Source organism: Echeneis naucrates, chromosome 4 (genome assembly GCF_900963305.1).
Source record: "Echeneis naucrates chromosome 4, fEcheNa1.1, whole genome shotgun sequence".
In the NCBI taxonomy this organism is placed as follows: Eukaryota; Metazoa; Chordata; class Actinopteri; order Carangiformes; family Echeneidae; genus Echeneis; species Echeneis naucrates.
Window position 1 is genome coordinate 115,682 of NC_042514.1, and position 17,571 is coordinate 133,252.

The 17,571-nt window shown below is 45.3% G+C and overlaps 1 protein-coding gene and 1 pseudogene across 5 annotated transcripts; one reads left to right on the forward strand and one right to left on the reverse strand.

Annotated features, from left to right (window-relative positions):
• The first annotated feature begins 1,207 nt into the window (after window positions 1-1,207).
• Window positions 1,208-12,114, forward strand: LOC115042425 (cAMP-specific 3',5'-cyclic phosphodiesterase 4C-like). 5 transcript variants are annotated; one of them, XM_029500647.1, is made up of 17 exons: window positions 1,208-1,304; window positions 2,378-2,418; window positions 2,738-2,940; window positions 7,086-7,277; window positions 7,712-7,748; window positions 7,992-8,065; window positions 8,145-8,185; window positions 8,355-8,467; window positions 8,759-8,852; window positions 9,086-9,252; window positions 9,331-9,429; window positions 9,668-9,832; window positions 9,912-10,011; window positions 10,096-10,250; window positions 11,055-11,177; window positions 11,251-11,433; window positions 11,625-12,114. In XM_029500647.1, the coding sequence occupies exons 2-17, from the start codon at window positions 2,404-2,406 to the stop codon at window positions 12,075-12,077; spliced, it is 2,214 nt and encodes a 737-aa protein (XP_029356507.1). In that variant the 5' UTR covers window positions 1,208-1,304; window positions 2,378-2,403; the 3' UTR covers window positions 12,078-12,114. The 5 variants fall into 5 exon arrangements, with proteins under 5 accessions (XP_029356507.1, XP_029356509.1, XP_029356510.1 ...); XM_029500649.1 differs by having other exon boundaries at window positions 8,358-8,467; XM_029500650.1 differs by lacking the exons at window positions 1,208-1,304; window positions 2,378-2,418; window positions 2,738-2,940 and adding an exon at window positions 6,799-6,862.
• Window positions 12,115-13,116: 1,002 nt separating this feature from the next.
• On the reverse strand, window positions 13,117-16,888 carry LOC115042014 (gamma-interferon-inducible lysosomal thiol reductase-like; annotated as a pseudogene).
• Window positions 16,889-17,571: the final 683 nt, after the last annotated feature.

The following is a 17,571-nucleotide window of genomic DNA, read 5'->3' on the forward strand; positions in this document are numbered from 1 at the left end:
GCTGAGGTGAACTGTAGGTCTTTAGTTTGAGACCTGAGCTTTTGTCTCTCCTCAGCACTTCCATATGACCAGGGAGCAGTTGAGGTGGCAGGAAGGCCCGGCTTGGCAACCATCCTCTGTATCTTCTGTATCGTTCTTGTCCTTGTCCTGGTGGTTGCCGTTGTGAAATGCATCAGATCATCCAAGTCCAGCTTTGAGAGGCTGGAGGATGTGCCCATGGTGAGTTCAAGAAAAACCACTGTGTGTTGGAAGACTCGTGCTGTATTAAATGATGTTCAGTCTCCTGAGGTCTGTAACACCATATCCAGCTCTGGCTTTGTCACATGATGCTGGCTACAGGTTATTGGACTTCGCTCAGAAACCATCTCTGTTTCTTTCATCCCTCCAGGGTAAAGTCAATGAACACTCTCCATTTGCCATGCTCTCCAAATGACAGATTCCAGGAGGTTTCAGTTCCATGGGTTCCTTTCTTCTTCTGTCAACTCTGACCTTTGATCGGTTGATCTGACTGAAGCTGGTTCCTCTGCAGTTTCTTCAGCCTGTTCAAGTGTAAACACAGACATTTCAGACCTACAGAACACGTTTCCATGGTAAATTTAGGATGTGCACAAATGGTGCATGACAAATACCTTGATTATACCTTGGGAGACAAAATATTTTTTCTTCAGTAATGTCAGATTATACAAACAATCATAGTCCAACTTCTTCTGCCAAAAATAAAATCTGAATAAAATTGGCCTGTTTTATTTGTTGTGATATAACCTTGTTGCCTTGACCTTGATGTCACCAGTTTCTGGCTGATCATTCAGTGCTTCACCTGCTTTCAGCCTCCTGTTATCTTGATGACCCACTGAGAGATGAGTCATATAAAACTGACGATGATGATGAAGATAACTGAGGTCAGGTGGCACAGTTCGATGTTTCTAATGAGTTCACTGACCTGTAGAACAAAAGAGTTAGTCAGGACAGATATGAGGAAGTTGAGCTGTAACCTGAGGTCAAAGGTAAGACAGAAAAGGGAAGGCAAGCTTATGGAGACACAAGTCTCCCTGTGTGCCACAGCAGTGAATGAATAAGTCGCTGACTCAGCAAACCTCATGGCTTCAGTGATAAAAGTTATTTACGTCCCATAGTTCAATTTCCTGTCATGTGATCTGATGGTCGACGTCACAGTGACACTGTTGCACATTGCAAAGTTTGAAGTCTAACTAAGTAATGAACTAAGTTGCAGTCTGACGAGGCTTCATCAATCTCCAGGTTCCCGACTGGGAGGCCGACTCACTGAGCTGCTGCAGGAAAGTCAGGTGAGACAGATGGACCCTTAAAATTGCTGGTTTATCTGTGGAGTTCTGCTGCTATTCCTCTGAAATGTGGACACTTTCTGAAGTTATCTTCATGGATGTGATTGAGACTGAGTGGAGAATGCTCATTGATTTTAATGTTTTTGCATTGGTTTATTGTTTTGTCCAATGTGGATTTGCCTGTTGAAACTAGATATATTTTAAAGGAAGTTCTTCAGACTGAATGATCATCACAGTTCAGTCAACTCTTCATTATATGTATTACATATAATATATATGTAAGCATATTACCGTCTACCGTGTCAGGACGCCAGTGGTGGGTTAAGTCACTGGTGCGTTCACGGAAACTTGCTGACTTGAGTGTCCACTAGATGGCGTCCTGATGCGCCTCTTACTCAACATCATCATCTTCACAACATTTCCAATCTCAACTCCAGATCTGCTTCCCCTCATGTCACCCGCTCAACCGCCGTATCACCACCTCAGACAAAGTTGGGGACCCTAACCCACTGGACGAACTGATATGTTTCACCTGTAAACGACCTCTGACCTTCTGGAGGGGGCCTCATCCCAGAGACACTGTCCAAAGACTGATTGTGTGTCAGTGTTGACATTTAGCCTTTCTTTTCTGTCCTGCATCACTGGAAGGATGATGACATCATGAGACACCCTGAGTGGAGTTCACTCCTCCTCAGGTGGCTTAATGTTGGAGGACTGGAGGAGTTACAGGTTCAGGGTGTCAACTTCTTAGATTAATGAAACACTAATCAGGATTTGAGAACATCAATCAAATCTTAGTCATCAGGCATCATTCAGGTCTTCAGGGTCCTGGAGTCAGAGAGTCATCGGAAATCAGGGAGGTCTGAGAGAACAGGAAGTCATTGTAGGAAGGAAGTATTGAGGAGCTTCAGGATCATCACCGTTTTTATGGGTGTTTTTCTTCCTCATGTTGGTTAGAGCTTTGGCTTCTTGTGATTAATGAGGTTAGGTGGTCAAAGTGACAGGTTTGATTCCTGTCAGTCACTTGTCTTCATCACTCAGGGATGAAGGTCCTTACTGATTATTGTCTTTTCCAGGTTTAGCTGGAAACGACATCCTGAACATGTCTGGACTGGAGGTGAACCACACACACACACTGGTCCTGATCTGAACTTTGAACTGAAGATTGTAGCTTGTGTTTGTCAGTGAGAGTATGTGCTGTGTGTGTGTGTGTGTGTGTGTGTGTGTGTGTGTGTGTGTGCGTGCGTGCGCGCGCGCCTATCTGCCTGATGTGTAAGTGTGGACTTGCTGTGGGGGCAGATGGAGCACAGGGCATTGTGAGATACTGAGAGACACACATCCTGATTATGAGAAAGAATCACATTATGTGTCAGACTCGATGTGGAGCCAGTGATCTGGATTCTCTGTCTCATGGTCTTCTCCCTGTCGTGGCTCAGGGTCGTCGGGTCTCTCTCCCTGTGGTACACCAGGCAGTGCGGCGGCGTTTCTCTGGCCCCCTCCTGTTGCCCCCCCTGTGGAGACGGCATTCATGCCAGGAGCGGCCCAGTGATGCCTGGAGACCAGCCACAGCTCATGGGCTGCCCCTAGATCGCCTGGAGGTTCTGTACAGCCGAGCCCTGGAGAGGCAGCAGGAGGGCGGGTCAGTGACAAACCTGTCTTTATGACCCCACCCTTACTCTTTCTGTCTCAACCTCTGAATTATAGCTGTATCTTTATATAAAGTACACCTTCTTTGAAATTGACGCACACACAGACAGAGAGAGGGAGGTATTCCCTCACAACATATTAAATATTACCGATCCGTATAATGTCCCTGGGGTGCTTTTTTTTTTTTACTAGTATCTCTGCCGAAAAGGACGTCCCAGTCCTGCAGTATATAAAACTATTTGATCAACTTCCTCTCGTCCTACACAGAGGACCCCCTAAGGTCAAAGTTCTAGAGGGCTACAAACGGACACATATTTGGCTTTGTAACGACCCTTCAGCTATGGAAACTACCAGCTAAAGAATGCTGTATCCTCTGGAAGGGTTAATGTAGCTTTACGTAACATTAAAACTACCGTTTTCTGATGATAATAATAATATATTGCCTTTGTAGAGTACTTTTCCATCTAAAATATGCTCAAAGCACTGTGGGAAAGGGAGAAGGGGTACACACATAATCACAACCAATGTGTAGCACCCACCTGGTTGATGCTGAGGCTAATGCTAATGCTAAATTCCTAAACAGTGGGTATGTCCCAGCTGCAGAAACGTAATCAATTTCCAAAAAGAAAAAACCTCAGTGGGGAGACTGATAAATGAGTCATCTGTAACTGATGTTGTTCTCTCCCTATCATTGGTATTAAGTAAGCATCTGAATATCATTGATTTCCAAGGCTGTTATCAAGTGCAAACCAAAATGCCAGACCTGTAACTAATCGGAGCAATGAAACATGGGTTAGTCATCTCAAACCCGCCACACATAAGAGGTTAGAATTAGTACAACAAATATCTGGTCAGGTGGAAGTCAGTTTGGGGGGATGTTCAGCCTGATCAGTGGAGAGAAACAGAATGTGAACTTGTGATCAGGATGGTGAGCTCAGGTCACATCTGTAGCATTCTCATAGCAGTCTGATTTTTAGGGTTTGTGAAACATCTTTCCCTTCAAAGGTAATCTCACAAGTAACAAATGTGTGAGTAAAATTTTTATTTTCAGCTTAGTTTTTGCCCATCTGTAGTTCCATCTCTTCATTTCCATCTTTGTCACTGAAAGGGTATCACAGATTCAGACACATTTGTGAGGACACAACAGCACAACACCCAGTTTTATCATTTCTCTGTCTGTCAGTGAAAACTATGGGGACAGTGCTTTGCAAGACTGTGTACTTTTGAAGAAGAACTCCAATTACTCTTTCAATCTGGTGCCCTCCGAGTCAACTGGGTCCGTTTCTTTCCATGAGTAAATGCTAGAATCTTTAATTCAGCTCTACTCCAGAGATGTCAGTGGAAGATGGACGAAATGAAGGCCGCTGAAAGCAGATTGTCACTCCTTTTCCCTAGTAGAAAATGCTCCAGCATTTTAGTAACCAACAACACAATCTGGCTTGTTAGCTCAGCAAATGTCAGACTTTGTTAGGCCCACTAGTTAAACTTACTCTTTAGTATTAAACTGATCAAAAATCATAATTACAGCCTGTTAAATAAGCAAGATACTAGCGTTTGCAAGAGTTTTCAACTCTCATCAACTCATCAACTCTCCGAGCTCTATAAAATAGAATAATAATTGCCCAAAAACAGAAACTGTAAATATAAAAACTTCCCTGAATTAAGTGTAAACATTCTGACAGCAGCAGTCTCCTGTTGGCAAGGGGACAGTGACAGTGAAGGGTGTTATTGGGACATGATGACAGATTCAGGTTGAGAACAGAGTCGAGGATGCAGATGATGAATTTATTTTAATATAATCAACAAATTCAGGAGCCACATTTATCAGAAGTGCTTAGAAAGTTATGTCTGTTTGTGTGTTGATGCCATCTGCTGGTCATATTTGGCTGCAAATTATCATTTAACTTCATCAGCTGTGTTTTTATTAGTGGGGGGGTCATGAAGTCAGGACTTAGACCAAGAGTGAGTCCTTGTCAAAAAGAACTTCTGCTGCCCATGATGACACAACACATCAGAAGGGGAGTCTCTGATGCACCTGAACTTGAATAAACTCAGTTGTTGTCTCAGGGACTCATGGCAAACTAGGCGTGTCTCAACGTGACAGTAGCCGTTTGTGCACGTTATCAACATGTGTGTCATGTGTTCGCTGTGGAAAAAAGCCTCATTGTGTGGCGGGAAGGTGACTGTGGGAAACGGGCACTGAGCTGACATCGGGCTAGCGTCATCTCAAAGATCTCCTTGTTCCTGCCACAACAGAAACTCTCTTGTTTGGAACCTCAGGTACCATCGCTGTTTGGAGTTAGACATACACACTACATTCGGCACTGACCTTTGAACTCCGACCCTCATGAATCTGTGATATCAGAGGTCGATCTGTCACAGCTGTGGAGGTGATGGTTTGAGACAGGAAACAGCATCCAATCAGCTTTATGTTGGTGATGTCTTAGATGGACATAGTCTCTTAGCCAGTCGTCTGCAGCCTCATCAGTGTGGAGAAGCTTCTTCTTCCTCTCTGACTGTGCAAGGTTTTAAGTCCTGGGCTTCCTGTCTCTGTTTCTGTTCCTGTTGCTTCCAAACAGCTAATCAGCGTGCAGCCCTCCCCACCCCCACCATCCCCAGCAGCAGCTGTAACAGTGTCCCCTTGTACACAGGCGGGGGGGGCCTCACATGTTCACAGAAGCTGAAAAACAGACACAGTTCACAAACTTCGACGTCTTTGATCGCTCTCCTGACTGGCTCTCAGACCAGCTCTAAGACCAGCCTGTAACCGGACTCCACATGTTGGTTTGCGTTCACTCATCCTTTACAGATCAGAGCCTCCAGAGGACGTGGGGTCCAGTCCAGTCCAGTCCACTCAGACGTCACACAGTGGGAGGAAGAGTCCAACATCCCGACGCTCTGGTTACAGCTCTGAGCCACTTCCTGTCCTGGACTCTTTTGGGCTACAGAAATTGGGATAGAGTCTCTGGAACCAGTTCACAGAACGATTCAGAAAGAGACTGGGGGATCCCCAAGTCACAGACCCCCACCCCCCAAGACCCTCTGCTATCATCCGATCCACCTGTGGTCTCACTCATGGAGTCGCTCTCACGGAGAAAAAGAACAGACAGTTGAAGAGTCTGAAGATGAGCTGGTCCTTCTTTGGCCATGAACAGACCATGAACAGAGACCACAGCCGGACACGGAGAGGGGGAGCAACAGGCTTCGGACGTGGCCGGAGACACTCGTGTTTGGGGTACATTCCAAAATGCACATGACGGCTACACATTCACAACAGGAGACACGACCAGCAGTCTGACCTCCTGGTCTAAGGACTGGGTGACCTGGTTACTCTGGGACCAGATGTCCCAGAGTCCTGGGCTGGAACAGAGACTTCTGACTGGTGCAATAAGGGAAAAAATGTTACTGAGGAAAGAGGTGGAGGGAAATGATGCAGAATCATTTTGTTCACTGTTTTGTTGGTTTCAGGGGGGAAGCAACTTGGTTTGGCTGTGGCTGTAAAAATCAGTCAGATAGCATTGACGTCTATGGGACAATGTCCCTCCTCCTCCCTTATATTGAAGTCTATGGGAGAATGTCCCTCCTCCTCCCCAGTAAACGTTTTCCTGATGAGTTTATGGTCTCAGTCTGAAATACAATGATGTTCATTTTTTAAATGAACAGAAAATCTGTCTGCCTGTTTCTGTATGCTGGGAGTGGAAGACAGTGAAAGTGTGTGCGTGTGTTTTCTATATTTTCAAACTTGTGTTATATATCATGGTTTTTATATTCTGATAGTTTCCCATCATGGTGTTGTTTTGTGGTTACTGGCTGGGACTCATGCAGACTCATGGGGCTGGAGAAGCTTACACACCAACATAGGGTTAAACTCTGTCCGACTGTCCCTGACGTTGCGAGCCTGCTGAAAATCAATGGTGGTCTGGACCAACTGCTCTGATCAGTTTGTGTGTTTGTGTTGCTAAGTGACCAAAAGATGTGATTAAACCTGTCTCTGAAAATGAGTCAAATGAAGTTAGCTTAAAAATCAAATCTCCCTCGCTCTCTCTCACTTTCTGTCTGTCTCTCTGGTTTTAGCAGTTAACTGTATTACTGACTCCTGACTGTATATCTGCCGTGTTTCTTCTTCTCTCTCTGTAGGTTTGATTTGGACAATGGCATGTCAATTGGCCACAGTCTTCTGGACTCTGAGACCAGCCATGGTTCAGGCCTGGTTCTTCAGGCCAACTTCCCAAACAGTCAGCGCCGCGAGTCCTTCCTCTACCGCTCCGACTCGGACTTTGATCTCTCACACAAAACCACGTCCCGCTCCTCATCAACCTCCACTGACCTGTGAGTATCCAAGGGGCAACACCCCAGTAACACCCCCATCCCTCCTGTGTTTTGAAAGGATGGACTGGACTGTGAAGTCAACTGACTGTCAGAGTAGAACCGCAGTGACCTCCTGACCCCTGACCCCACACTCTGTCTCTGCCTTTAACCCTCTCTCTCTCCCTGTCTGTCTGTCGCTCTCTCTCTTTGTCTCTGACGTACCCGTCCCTGCAGTCTGAGGTGGACGTCCCAGGTCAAGGACCTGCAGGTGTTCAGTCATATTTGAAATTGGCCTCTTCAGTTGGATTATCAAATAGTCTGCAGCTTAGTCGGGCCTGTGCACCCCCCCAACTCCAGTTTCAGCTGTTTGTGAGATGAAAGCATCCCCTTGTGGCTGGTTCACACCAACTTCTGGTCCTGATGGTGTGTTTGATTATGTGTCTCGTGGTTTGCAGACAGGGCGAAGACATGATTGTGACTCCGTTTGCTCAGGTTCGTACCACTTCACTGATGCTGATGTTGGTCTGTACATGAGAAACACAACAACACAACACTTTTCATTCGTGCAATACAACAATAAATGTTAATTAGCTTATTAATTAAAGACAAGAACAGTTCAAAAACAGCATTGCGATTTTAAAATAAAATGCTTGGGTCACTGAAAGCACAGTTCAGATTCAGTGTCCAGAGTCTGGACCCGGGCCTGGTCCTGGACTCAATGATTCTGTGTTTCAGGTTCTGGCCAGTCTGCGAACAGTGAGGAGTAACTTCGCTGCTTTGACTCATCTGCAGGTTCGAGTTGGAAACAAGTAAGAGCAAAAAAAAAAAAAAAAAACCTGTCTGATGGATTGTTGTTTTCTGGTCAGTGACACGTGCTTCCTGTTCCAGGCGCACCCACAGCAGCACCATGGGTAAAACAGCCCACTCAGGTCAGTGACAACATCTGTCTGCAGCTGCATTTTATAAACCATCATCATAAATTTATCAAAAATCATGTCTATTCTGAATGATGCGTTATCCTTCATCTTATTCATCGTCAGTGAGTCAAAGTGTGAATATGGAGATTTAAAGTTCTCTGTGTGACGATTGACTATTCAGAAGAGTCTGAGCAGAAGCTGGCCATGGAGACCTTGGAGGAGCTCGACTGGTGTCTGGACCAGCTGGAGACTCTGCAGACGAGACATTCAGTCAGTGAGATGGCGTCCAACAAGGTGGGGGTTCATTCTGATGCAGACTGTGATGAATATGGCAGCCTGTGATTGGTTGGGGGAGGGGCCTACCTACCTGTCTCCTGCTGTAATCTCACTGACAGTGTGACAGACTGCAGAGCCAGTGATATCACAGCCTCTGACATCATGCTGAGCAGGGACAGAATCAGCTGCTTCAGTGACATAAACGGTTGATCTTTATTGTCTTGATGAGTCTGATCACCTTAATTTTCTCCTGAACTAACTCGTTAATGAGCTAAGAAACTAATGAGGTCTGTTTGCTTGTGTCTCAAGTTTAAGAGGATGTTGAATCGGGAGCTGACACAGCTCTCAGAAATGAGCCGCTCAGGAAATCAGGTGTCAGAATTCATCGCCAGCACTTTCTTAGGTGAGTTATTATTCCATCTATTGATATAAATGGGTGAAATCATGCAGATCTCATCAATAGAAACTTAAAAAGTAACGAAAGGGAAAATTTTAAGTTAAAAAAAAATGGTGAAAGTGATGTCACCAGCATCACCTGAGTCCTGGTAAAAGTTTGCTTTCAGCTGCATTCAGGTGGATCATGTCCTGACTGACCTTTGACCTCTCACATGAAGGCCTGTTGCCATCTGTTCACAGAGAAGCAACATGATGTGGAAATTCTGGCTCCGCCTCCAAAGGACAAGGAGAAGATGAAAAGGCCAATGTCACAGATCAGTGGTGTGAAGAAAACCGCGCCCCGTTTAACCCCCACCTGCATCCCCCACTTTGGTGTTAGCACACCGCAAGAGGGGTTATTGGCCAAGGTTAGACAGACAAACTGAGACCTTTCTCTGTCACATGTCACTCTTTCTGTCTTTCATGATGTCCCCTCTTGACTCCAGGAGATGCAAGACATTAATCTTTGGGGAATAGATATTTTTAAGATTGCTGAGTTCTCCGGGAACCGCCCCCTGACGGTGGTCATGTATGCCGTCTTCCAGGTGCGTGGTTTTTATTAAACCGTTCTTACCTTTGCATCAGTGAAGTTAAGGTCAAAGGTCATGGAGCAGCAACACAGAGGGTCACTGGTTGATGATGTAACTGCTGACTGTTAAATCAGCTGTTCACTAATACAATGAAGAACAATGATGAATGATCAACCGACATTTCAACTGACAGTATCGTTCACTCCTTAATCGGAGTTGACTTTACTCTGGTCCTGGTCTTCCTCACCCCTAGGAACGAGGTCTTCTCAAAACCTTTAAGATCCCAGTGGACACCTTCCTGACCTTCATGATGACGTTGGAGGATCACTACCACGCTGATGTCACTTACCACAACAACATCCACGCTGCCGATGTGGTGCAGTCCACTCACATCCTACTGTCCACTCCCGCTCTGGAGGTTAGCTCCAGGGTCTGGCTCTGCCCCTGATTTCTGACCTCTGACCTTTGACTCATCCTGTTAATGCTCCTCCCTCCAGGCAGTGTTCACAGACCTGGAGATCATGGCAGCTTTGTTCGCCAGCGCCATCCATGATGTCGACCACCCTGGAGTCACCAACCAGTTTTTGATTAACACCAGTAGGTCCCACATCTGTCTGTCTGCATCTGTCCTCTACATCTGTCTGTTGTGTTGTGTTATGCTGTGTTGTTGTGTGTCTGCAGGTTCTGAGTTGGCTCTCATGTACAATGACTCATCTGTGTTGGAGAATCATCATCTGGCCGTTGGCTTCAAGCTGCTGCAGCAGGAAAACTGTGACATTTTCCAGAACCTGAGCAGGAAACTCAGGGACTCGCTGCGCAAGATGGTGATTGACATGGTACGACAAATAGTGTGTAGCACAACAAATACACAGACTGCCTCTATGCAGCGGTACACACAAACTGACACTGTGCAGCACATCAAACACACAAGCTGTTTCTGTGCAGCACAACAAGGCCAGTGTTCATTTTGTCGGATAATTACAGTCCAAGCACTTGACAGTCTGAGAATTATCGTACCTATTGATGTGATTATTAGTGACTTCGATGGCTTTTCTGGAGACTTCCAAATTCCCCAAAACTCAGGAAATCTGCAGATCGTGTCAGGAATGCATGAAATTTCATTATTCTATTGGTTGTTGAAATACAAGTCGAAAATTGGCTCAGCAACATCACTTTGAAAAAATCTATTGAGGACTATTGAGCCCCTTGCTTCAGATTAATGTTGACGAACTGTACACATGATCACAAAAAAGTTAAATCAAATCAAATTTGTAGAGCATCACCTCCAGAGGCAGTCCTGGCTAGTTTTACACCCTGGGCGAACTAGCCATCCCTGAGTCTATCTTTATTCATAGTACAGCTGGAAGAGGGGGGGTTGTGTGTGTGTGTGTGCCCCTCCCACCACCTCAAAAAGAGATTCATTCTAATTGGCTGATAAAAATGAAAAACTAATTAACTAATTGGCTTTTTTTCCAACTCAAGTTTTTTTTTGTTTTTTTAATTAATCCTTTGTTTCATTTTCATCATTTGTTGACGACCATTTTCACAAACAGATTTTTGCAACAAAGGTAGCACTGTAATAGACACACAGACTGTCAACCATGTTGTGTGTCTGTTTGTGTGGTTGTCGTCTTCCTCAGGTTCTGGCCACAGACATGTCCAAACACATGAACTTCCTGGCTGATATGAAGACGATGGTGGAGATGAAGAAGGTGGCAAGTCTGGGAGTCCTGCTGCTCGACAACTACTCTGACCGCATCCAGGTAGGCGGCAAACAAACAAACTTGTTAGCTTGTTTTATCGAGATGATTGAAGGTCCTGGTCCGTGTCCTCCAGGTGCTGCAGAACATGGTTCACTGCTCCGACCTAAGCAACCCGACCAAACCCCTACAGCTCTACAGACGCTGGACAGATCGGATAATGGACGAGTTCTTCACCCAAGGAGACAGTGAGAGGGCTGGCGGCATGGACATCAGTCCCATGTGTGACAGACACAACGCCTCCATCGCAAAGAGCCAAGTAACACAAAGACACAAACCGAGAGACAGACGCACACATGGACACACACAGAGACAGAGACAGAAACACACAGAAACAGGGACACAAACAGAGACAAACAAAGACAGAGAGACACAAAGAGAGAGACAGACACTTGGATGTGGGTCTGGACCTTGCACAGGGTTTTTGACTGGTCCTTTCTATTGTCTCAGGTTGGCTTCATCGACTATGTAGTCCACCCCCTGTGGGAGACATGGGCCGACCTGGTCCACCCCGATGCTCAGGACTTCCTGGACATTCTGGAGGACAACAGAAAGTGGTACCAGAGCATGATCCCCTGCAGCCCGGCTCCCTGCAGCCCTAAGGAACACGAGAGGGGGGCCGAAGGACCTGTCCCCTCAGTGGCAGGGGGGGACAAGTTCAACTTCCAACTGACCCTGGAGGAAGAGGAGGAGGATGAGAAAGAGCAGTCCAACACGGAGGGTCCTTTAGAGGACGAGTCCCAGTTGAGGGGGGACCGGCACCACGAGTCCTTGTCCCTCTGTCCGTGTCCAGACGCCCACAGCAGGTACCGCACCCCCTCAACACCAGACCCTGAGCCTGGCTGCAATGAAGGTCCTCACAAGATGCTGACCAACCTGGGACGACAGGACACAGACAGGTAGTCAAAACTGATCCAGGAGGACCTAACCCCCCCCCCCCCCCCCCCCCCCCCAGGGTTTGGAATCAGTGACGATGATGTAAGACAAAGAATCAAATACTGAATCAGAAGAAACTGGAAGAAACCAAACTTGATGTAGCACGACTCCTGGACCTGACCCCTAATTCTGTTAGTTTGGAGCTGAATGTTTTGCTGTGTTGAAGCAGCTGAGTCAAAATCTCACCTGTGGGACAGACAGGCAAGGCAGGACAACACCAACCATAAGATTTGTTTTATTATACCCAAGATGTTTTGCACTGTCATTTTCTGCTCATGTACTGAAAAGCCTGGGGCTCCACCCACAGGACGCCTGGTTGGTGGGAATGTAACTGGACTAACTGGTGGTCTGCAGACCCTGGAATCACAGATGAGTTAGAACCTCATAGGTCATTTACTGATTGGCCATAGGTCTGACTCGAATTAAACTTCATTCACCTTCATGCAACTTAGTAGATTTAGTCAACACATCCCTTCACTGTTTTCTTTTTAGATGACATCATCCCCCCTGAAAGGTGTAGACTGGCCCTTTAAATGACTCCTGAATCAGTTGTTGGTATTCTCTCACCACAAACTTGAACCTTGAGGTCACAGGAAGTGCTCAACCTCACCTGGCCAATGATCCAGATCAGCTGAGTCTTCGTCAGACTGACTCTCCCATTTGTTTCAGGACATTCATGATCCTGTACCACCATCAGTCTGGATCAGAAAGACCAGGAAGTGAAGCAGCACAGGATTTATGATCAGCTGGACAAACTAATCTCAGCTCTGATATTCACAGGTCCAGGTCTGAACCTGGTTCTGAAAGACCTCCGAGCTGCTTTTAATGAATGAGTCGAAGGACAGCAGCAGCAGTAGTTACTATCTGCTCCAGTTCCTGTTGGATCTGAACCAGAAGAGTCTCAGACCGTCAGACTTTTCACGTGAAAATGACAGTAAATTATCTGAAAAATACAATTTGAGTGATTCATGTTTTTTGTCGTTTGTTGGAAGTTTTCACTTCCAGGTCATCTCTCACTGAGTGCAATGATAACGATCATTAGGGTGTTGGGAACTCTTTTGCAGAAACTTTTGTCCATTCTGATCAGAGCTCCAGAGCAGGCTGGAGGCTTCACCCCCTGCAAACAAAGTCACATCCCAGCATAGATCAGTTTCCTGTGGTCAGTGTGTCCTTACCTTGTAAAGTTGACAGACCAGGTGGGGGAGGCACGATATGGCCCTGTCCTCGTTGTCATCCATATATTCCTGCCAGGAAACAATCGTTCAAGTTAACTGATCACCTGTTGCTCCAGAGTGCACCAAAACTACTTCCTGTAACAAACACTTTGGTTCTACAGATTTTAACTGATGACATGAAAGTCTATTATCTTCAGCTTCAACTCTGCTCACATCTGAGTCCAACCCCCCCGACCTTGACCACCAGACACCCTGGTCCAGACCCCAGACTTCCCTGCAGCTGCCGCTATGGTTTACCCCGTTGAAGGTGATCCAGGGGTTGGTGGGTGTGGGTGGGGTTCAGAGCCCTGGTCATTGCAGCATTGGTGTGCATCAGCCGTTTTCCCAGACCCCCCTCCACAGGAGTGGATGCTGACCCATGAGACGGAGGGGGCGTAGAGCTGGAGACAGTGAGACAGAAGACAGAAGGATGATCTGCAGAGCTGAGAGACCTGTTAAATGGATGACACAGGCCCCTGGCAGGGGAGAGAGGGGAGGGTTTAATGTGACTCAAACAGGACAGCTCAGGGAATCGAACATACAAACCTCAATCATGTTCCCTCTGCACTCTCTTGTAGTAGAGGGTGACGAACATGGGGGGGGGGGGCTGTATCAACATTGAAACCAGCCAGAAATAAAATCTAAATAAATTAATACAACAAACAGCTTCTACTGTTTATTCAAACAAATGAGTCTGCAAGGACAGGTGAAGGGGACATGAGGGGGACTGTATGACAGAGCTTAGAGTTAAAAAGTTAAAGTCCATCTACTCTTTGGCTGTACTGCTATAGGCTGCTGGGGGAGGAGTGAGTATCTCTCTCTCTCATCCCGGAAAAAACGGCCTTAGTTTAAAAGCAGCAGGGGTTGTAGCCAATTTCGGGGTCTGTCCTGAGACCATGGTCTCTGGCAGGGACCAGTGGACCCTGCCACTAGGGGTGCTCAAGACACTGGTCCCTACTGGTGGCACAGTGGTCGGGACCATGGTCCCTACCAGCTCCTCGCTGGTCTGTCCTGTGGTTCCTGTGATCCGGAGCAATTTAAATACACCCTCTCCCTTTTCTCATTGCATTGGCAATGAACCAATGTAAAATATAAATGTATTTAAAAACTCATTATCTTTTGTCTGTGATATATGTGTGACATTATTGATTATAAATGTTAATAGAAATCATAAATCATATTTCATGTCACCGTGGACAGATCACCAGTACATAGCATGGCCCTAAATCATAATAATGTTTAAATTATTATTTTGTGATCATCAGGACTATGTGGCCTCGGTTGTTTTTTAAGAATATTGAGGGTTGCTTTGGTCATCTTATGGCTGCATGACCACCACCTATAAGCCAATGAAATGTTTACGTTCCTAGCCAATCAGGCACAAGATCCAATTTCGATGGCAGGAGTGACTGTATTGATCATATGTCATTTGTTAACAACCTCTTAAAGCAAAGAGTGGAAAATTTGGATTGGAATCCTTGGAGTCACAGGCCCATTTCAATGAGTAGTGCAAGTAATCTTTTACTTTTATAATGTTTTCATTTTTATTCATCAGAAATGCTTACGATTTCTGACTGGCATTTTCACATGTGGGTGTGACCTGCCTGAGCCAGATGACTTCACCAGGTTTGACCAACCTTCACCATTCTTCTACTACTTCAATCAATTAAATACCTTATTGTACTGCGCTGTATTGCTGCTTTTTGTTTATGTACTTTCCAGTACTTTGACATGCCTCAAGAAAAAACGGGTTGAAGGGCTAATTTCCAAAGGGTTAGGGTTAGGGTTAGGGTTTGCATTGTTCTCATTATTTATAAACAATAAATGTTGAACCAGTGTTCTTAACAGATGTCCCTTTTAAAGGAACTGAAAGACATGCTGGACAGTGGGCAAAGGAAATCCAGCAGGATGTTCCTTTGGCAAAACCCCGGGGGAAACTCTGCCCTTAAAACAATTTTAAATGTGAAGCCCACCTGTTTCAATGAGAAACACGTAAGTAACATTGCAAATTTTTCTTTTTAAGTCTTAATTTTGTCAAAATTTATAAATACACCCTTACTATATCCAACAGATGAATGACCTCATTAACTTCATAAAGCCAACGTTGTCACTTGACTACAGCCTCCCCCTAAATGTTGACTTCATAATTGATGTCATGGTACCAGAGGTATGCTCCAATTTTAGTTAACAAAGACATAAGAGTATCCATTCATGTCACAGTTCTACCATTCCAACCTGTTAATTTAACCTATTAATTTAACATTAATGAATCTGGTGATGTGTCTTCTTCCTTTTTTATGTTTTCCTATGATGTCCTGACCTAAAATGTTTTCATTTATTCAGGCAACCATTGACATCCTTATGGAATATGAGAAAATCCTGGGAACCCTCATTGAATGATGAGGTGCATAATAAAGAAGATACATCAGTGTTACTGCAATCAAGGTTAATTCTGTTGAATATGCAATTAAAATTTGCAGTTTTGTTTCCATTTCCATTCACTTCATTATTCGACTCTATATTTTTTCCTTCACCAATTTAATTTCACATCGTTTTCTAAATCAAGATTTGATATAAGGGCAACATGACAAGCTTTTCAAATGCAACACATTGCAACCAAAGCAAAGACCCGCGTAATCAATTGTACAACTACGACTAATAATAATAACTTCAAAATTTTTATTATGATTTTGATTAATAATATTAATAACATTGGCTAGACAAAGGTTACAGCTTATCACATAAATTCATCAGACAGTGTTGCAGTGAGAAAAGGGAAAGGGTCTATTAAAATAAACACAAACACTCCACAGATTCCTAAACTGGTCCAGACAACAGAACAGGTCAGACGCTCCCTTTGTGTCAAGACTGGTGTATTAAATTAGAGCCGCTTCACAGACCACATGGACCACAGGACAGACCAGCTGCTCCCGACCTGTGCCACCGGTAGGGACCAGTATCTGTAGTGCTCCTAGTGGTCGGGACGGAACCGGCTACAACTCCTGCTGCTTAAAAGGTTCTTCTCCTTTTTTCTTTATTCAGACTCAAACTGGGTTCCATTTTAAAGAATAAAGTAAAACGTTCATTGAAATATTCGACCGATTAATTTTCATAAACTTTTTCTAAACTAATTTCTCCGGCAGGACTAAGTTCCGTCCTGATCCAGATCCGGAACCTTCAGCTCCTGAAACAACAGAACCGGACTCACCCGACACTCCACGACCGCTTCCAGAGACCGACACCACTGGGAGGGGGGGGCCGGCAGTCCGGCCAGGGTTGGGCCAGTCCGGGGGCAGCCGGTCCGGGGGAAGACGGTCCGGAGGGAGCAGGTCCGGGGGAAGACGGTCCGGCGGGAGCCGGTCCGGGGGAAGACGGTCCGGAGGGAGCCGGTCCGGAGGGAGCCGGTCCGGAGGGAGCAGGTCCGGGGGAAGACGGTCCGGCGGGAGCCGGTCCGAGGGAAGACGGTCCGGAAGGAGCAGGTCCAGGGGGTCCCAGCAGCAGAACCACAACGATCGGTACCGGAAGCTTCGTGACTGACGGCGGAGACAGTTCCCGCCGGATCATCACCGTCAGGTGTGATGGACCGATGCTGCCTTCATCGGTCCTCGGACACTCCTGTTTCCAGTCGAGTAAAAACCAAGTGGCTCTTTAAAACAAACTCAAAGTGGAGAAATCCTTCATGGTTCCCAGATTCTGGTCTGTAGGAAACCTGGACCAGGTCTTCAACTAAAGCTGCACAATATTTAAAGAAATTCACACTGATATTTTTGACATATTTTGAATAAAACAGATGTTAATTCCTTTGACCTGACACGGAGGAACGCTGTAGCTTCATGTTGTGACTTTATTGTGTTAATAAAAGCTTTGTTAGTCACGTTTATTTCTTTATTGTGCCTTATTCAGTTTTAGCTTTAGTTAGCTAAGCTTGTATATATAAGCTTTTTTGTTTCAAACATACGATGGACCTGAAATGATTAAACATCAGGACTTTAGCAATTCAGAAATCACGTTTCAAAGTTTGTGGAATTTAAAACAGAAGTTGTGAATGAACTTGGAGGATCTCGAAGTTCCATCTCCAGAGATCCTGATGTTCCTGCAGCTCAGCTCCAGGTCTTAGTAAACGTTTGTTCCGATGGTTTCATTAGTATAAAAGTCTGTGATGTAAAATGATAAATAGTATTATTTATTTAGATCATTTATTTATATATTACCTTATCTGGTCTTTTTCAATCAATACACTTCATTGG